Source organism: Abrus precatorius, unplaced genomic scaffold (assembly GCF_003935025.1).
Source record: "Abrus precatorius isolate BTA unplaced genomic scaffold, Abrus_2018 Scaffold4, whole genome shotgun sequence".
NCBI classification, from domain to species: domain Eukaryota; kingdom Viridiplantae; phylum Streptophyta; class Magnoliopsida; order Fabales; family Fabaceae; genus Abrus; species Abrus precatorius.
The window spans coordinates 10,745,682-10,750,671 of record NW_020874384.1 but is presented as its reverse complement, the minus strand read 5'-3'; the positions used below and the strand labels follow the sequence as shown (position 1 = coordinate 10,750,671).

The following is a 4,990-nucleotide window of genomic DNA, read 5'->3' as shown; positions in this document are numbered from 1 at the left end:
GTTCAGCCCATTCCCAGCCCATCTAATGCAAATGTAGCAATTCAGTTCCATCTAGTTTCATAGCCTAAGTAATTCAAAGGAACTGTTATTTAGTTTGGGAGTAACCCATCTAGATATCTGGATCCAGATTCCAGACACAGCACAGCTCAGCATCCTAATCAGCTCTAGAATGATAATAATGAATGTGATACATCACAACGAAATCAACATAATAAAGCATAGTTAAATCTATTTTCAGTCTCAGCAATATAGCAATGCATATATATTTAGCCAGCTTCAACATCACAGCCATATATATATATTTACAGCCTCAACAACATAGCTTTGTGCATTTACACAATAAAATCAAGCAGCTCATAGTATTAATTAAGCATTTCCAAACGAATTAGAAAGCTCACAGCTTTAATAAAACTTTTCAACATACTTCAACATTTTCAGCACATATATCACCATATTTCAACATATCACATCTTCTTACAGCATTCTAAGTCTTCATTAAGCAATGAAGAAATCTACTTAGCTATAATACTCTTGGTTTTAATATAGAATTTGACCATTCAACGACTTATTCTCGGTTATAATAGAATTAAGGTCATAAATAGCTCCATATTTACTCGACAAATAAACCAATTCAGATAAACTACCCTTACTTGTAATGAGTTTTCCTCAGATCAAACTCTTAGTGAGTTCCAAAGGGATAGATCAAGCGTTTGGGTATGAAATACGGTTCAAACAACTCAGATCTACTCAAAACGACATAGTATAAGTCACTTGAGAAAGAGAGAGCAAGAAACAAGAGTAAATATCAGAAACTGAGCTAAAAAAACTCACCTGGAACTTGATAAGATAGACAATCTCACTTTGATCAGGAAGGAATTTAGCTTTGAGAAGGTTTTCTCTAAAGGGACGATGTGAGAGAACAAAGAAAAAATGAGAGAAAATGGTTGTCTAGTGAAAAATGAAGTTTTTTGTGCTGAGGTTCCTTAAATACCCTCCAGGCCCACTATTTCTTGCATGAGTGAGCTCTTTTCTCGCCTAAGCAAGCTCATCCTCACCAGGACGAGAAAACCTGATAGTGAAACCTCTCAAATTTCAACTATTCTTGCTTGAGCGAGGAACACTTCTCCTGGGCAAACAACATTCTTTCTTGGACGAGATCGGGTCCAGAAAGCTACCCACTTTTCCTGCGACTTCTCGCTGGAGTTAACACATCTTGCTTAAGCGAGGTCGTCTCTTGCCTGAGCAAGATTTCTTCTCGCTTAGGTGGGATAACAGTTGGGGTTATCCTATTTGTTCTTGCTTGAGCGAGAACACTCCAAAATACCTAATCTTGCACGACAACTTCTCGCTTGAGTGAGACACCCTGCACCCAAAACTCCAAATCTCTCTTCAGAGTGAGATAATATCAACTCTTAACCATACTTTCTAGGTCATCCTACACACAACACATTTAACAACTAATTTCTAGCCCGCTTTACATATCACATTCAACAACATCATAACAAAGCATTTGAGAATATATTGCTCCTTACCCAGCGATCATACAACTTTTATATAAGACAAAAAGCTCACCATAAAATGTTGAAAATGAAAAAAAATTAATCAAAATAGTACAAAAAATTGTTTTATATTTAATTTTAATTTGATTAAATTTTTCAAGTGATGTTTTTATTTCTATATCATGATTAACTAAGATTTATATCAATATTAACATATCAAACGTTGCTCATTTTATAAATTCATTTGGATATAGAAATTATATTAATTTTTCTTATTATGATAATTTTTTATAATACTTTCACTTTTTTTTAACTAAATTTTCAATTGTTCATTGTTGCTATATAATATAGTATTTCAATAAATTTTTCATAATTTAAAAATATTTTTAATATATATTTCAAATTTTAGAATTATTTAAATCCAGTGTGTTGATAATAATGCAATATCAATTTTTTTTGCTACATCTTAAATTACTGTTTTGTTTTAATTAGAAATTAATATGTTCACGTTTATACATGAATAATAATAATAATAATAATAATAATAATAATAATAATAATTATTATTATTATTATTATTATTATTATTATTATTATAGAAAGAGTCAAAATAGTTATGATTTTTTTTTATCTAAAGTATATTGCTTGAGCTCTAAATTTATTAGTGCTAGTGTGAGGAGAATTCTAAATACGAAGATTTGACTTAATTAAATTTTATTATTTTTTTTAGATTTTTTTAACTATTGTTTTAAATTAAGAAAAAATACATTAATAGATATTAACCAAAGAAGTAAATTCAGTTACAAATAATTGAATACGAATGATCAACGAAGGTGTTAAAATAGTAAAAGTCATATTTTTGGAAATTTATTAGTTACTTAATTTGTTGCCCAAAAAACTCCAATACAACATAAATAATGTCACAATGTACTTTGAAAGCAAATTTGTATGCAATAGTGCAAGAGAAGTAGCATATTTTCCATCAAACTATTCAAAATCAATATGAAGTTTAGCAATGCTATAGGATTTTTATTCTTGTTTCTGATTGACTTTGGTACAGCTCAACCTGCAATCCTTGACATATCAAGATTTGGAGGAGCACCAAATACAGATATAACTAAGGTATTATTATCATATGAAATTGAGGGAAAATTTTTTATTAAACTCTTTTTAACAAATTCTATGGATAAAATCATGGCTTAGGTTCTTTTTGTTTTTGTTTCTTGTACATTCATAAGGCTTTTTCAACTGCTTGGACTCAAGCATGTGCATCAACTACTCCTGTCAAAATTATAATCCCTGCTGGTACATATCAAATGAGTGCATTGGATGTCAAAGGTCCATGCAAGGCTCCTATTGAAGTTAAAGTTGATGGCACGATTCAGGCACCAATAAGCCAGAGTGACCTCAAGGATGCGGGTCAGTGGGTCAAATTTGGATATATTGACTCTCTTACCCTATCAGGTAGTGGAGTTTTTAATGGTCAAGGAGAAGCTGCTTGGAAACTCAATGATTGTTCAACAAACAAGGATTGCCATATGCTTTGCATGGTAATAAAACAATATGAATTTTGGCATTAAAATTATAATATTACCTAACTTATGCCTTTACAAAATAGCAATCTAATTGAGTTTCTTTTGTTGAAATGCAAACAGAATTTTTGTTTTAATTTCATCAATAATTCAATTATTCGTGACGTTACTTCCAAGGATAGCAAAAATTTTCATGTAAATGTTTTGGGGTGCAACAATGTTACATTTGATGGGTTCAAAATTAGTGCCCCAGCTAACAGCCTCAACACTGATGGGATCCACATTGCAAGATCAACAAATATTAAAGTTATTAACACCAACATTGGTACTGGAGATGATTGTATCTCAATAGGTGATGGCAGTAAAAACTTAACTATCCAAAATGTTAACTGTGGACCTGGTCATGGCATTAGTGTTGGAAGCCTTGGAAAGTATGAAACTGAAGAGCCTGTAGAAGGACTTCTAGTTAAGAATTGTACTATGACAGAAACTGACAATGGTGTGAGGATTAAGACATGGCCTGATACTCCAGGAACAATTACTATAAGTGATATGCATTTTGAAGATCTTACTATGGTTAATGTCAAGAATCCTATCATTATTGATCAAGAGTATTGCCCATGGAACCAATGCTCCAAAAAGGTATTTAGTTCTTTATCCATTAATGTATAGGCCAATGATATTATCTTAATTATATTCCTTCATACTCTTCAATTTACAAACTATACAATCAAAACAAATGTGATTTAAATGACTAATTTTTGTTTATTTTTTGAATTCTTTTCATGATAGAATCCATCCAAAATTAAGATAAGCAAAATTTACTTCAAGAACATTAAGGGAACTTCAGCAACTCAAGAAGGGTTGACTCTGATCTGTAGTAGTGGTGTACCATGTGAAGGAATAGAAGTAACTGATGTTGATCTCACGTTCAATGGAGCTGAAGCAACTGCAAAATGTGCTAATGCTAAGCCTATAATTACAGGAAAAGCTCCTACTTGTGCAGCTTAAAATGATATTCCACAACTATAAGACACCTCTTTTAATAAAATTTAATACAATTTTTCTTTTTCTTTTCCTATGATAAGTATACAAACCATCCCATGTGAAGCAAGGAGATGTAAAAGAATTGTAGTTCTTTTTTATTACATAGTCAATGTTAGTGAAAATAAAAAAACTATGACTTCACTTACCTTTTCTTTTTGGGGTATATTGCATTATTAGTTATTACAATCTAATTTCAATCAATTCAATCAATGAACTAATGTTCTAATTTTATTAAAATAATTACGTAACTAAATGATAACAACCAACATTTTATCAAGTGACTAGGAAACATAAATTTTATAAGTTAGGTATCAACTTTCATCATTATAATAATCACCATTGATATATTTGCACTTACAATTATTTTCTTACTTCTCTTTTCTTTCATTCATTTTGTAACATTTTTCTTTTCTTTTTTTTTATTTCCATTCTCTCGTTATATTTACACCTATTTTTTTTCATTTTGCATATAAGAGAAGAAGTAAAGGAGAATTCATGCAACTCAACTTGCTACTTCTTAAATAATTCAACTTAATTGCTCAATTCATAAACTTAAGATCATCAAAATATTTCATATAATTTTGAAGCAAGGGACTAAAAGAAAATTAATAAAGCTCAAAGTAGGCAACTAGTTATATCTCAAACATTGTTCAGAGGACAAGTGTATCCATAAAAAAGTAACAAAGGGTTCTAAAATAAGTTCTTGAAATATCGTCCTACAAGGATTGATTTTTAATTACAAAGAATTTCTTAATTTAATTGTTTAAGCCTAAAAGATTGAAATTAAGTAAGAACCATAATTTAATTATAAAATTAATTATGAATAAAAGCAAATAATACAGCACATGTCTTGGTTGAACTTATAGGAGAAGAACCTAGGGCGTATGGATTTTTTCATTTAATCCTTTATGT

The 4,990-nt window shown here is 30.3% G+C and overlaps 1 protein-coding gene across 1 annotated transcript; it reads left to right on the top strand.

Annotated features, from left to right (window-relative positions):
* The first annotated feature begins 2,501 nt into the window (after nucleotides 1-2,501).
* LOC113865865 (polygalacturonase-like) lies at nucleotides 2,502-4,042 on the top strand. The gene is made up of 4 exons (XM_027500643.1): nucleotides 2,502-2,621; nucleotides 2,738-3,049; nucleotides 3,155-3,673; nucleotides 3,824-4,042. Exons 1-4 carry the CDS (start codon nucleotides 2,502-2,504, stop codon nucleotides 4,040-4,042), a joined length of 1,170 nt encoding a protein of 389 aa, XP_027356444.1.
* The last annotated feature ends 948 nt before the right edge of the window (nucleotides 4,043-4,990 follow it).

What these genes read in the sequence shown, in the direction of transcription:
- LOC113865865 (XM_027500643.1), top strand. Translation starts at nt 2,502, where the DNA reads ATGAAGTTTAGCAATGCTATAGGATTTTTATTCTTGTTTCTGATTGAC. An exon ending in ATTGCCATATGCTTTGCATG is followed by an intron (nt 3,050 to 3,154) that starts GTAATAAAACAA and finishes AAATGCAAACAG; the next exon opens with AATTTTTGTTTTAATTTCAT. An exon ending in GGAACCAATGCTCCAAAAAG is followed by an intron (nt 3,674 to 3,823) that starts GTATTTAGTTCT and finishes TTTTCATGATAG; the next exon opens with AATCCATCCAAAATTAAGAT.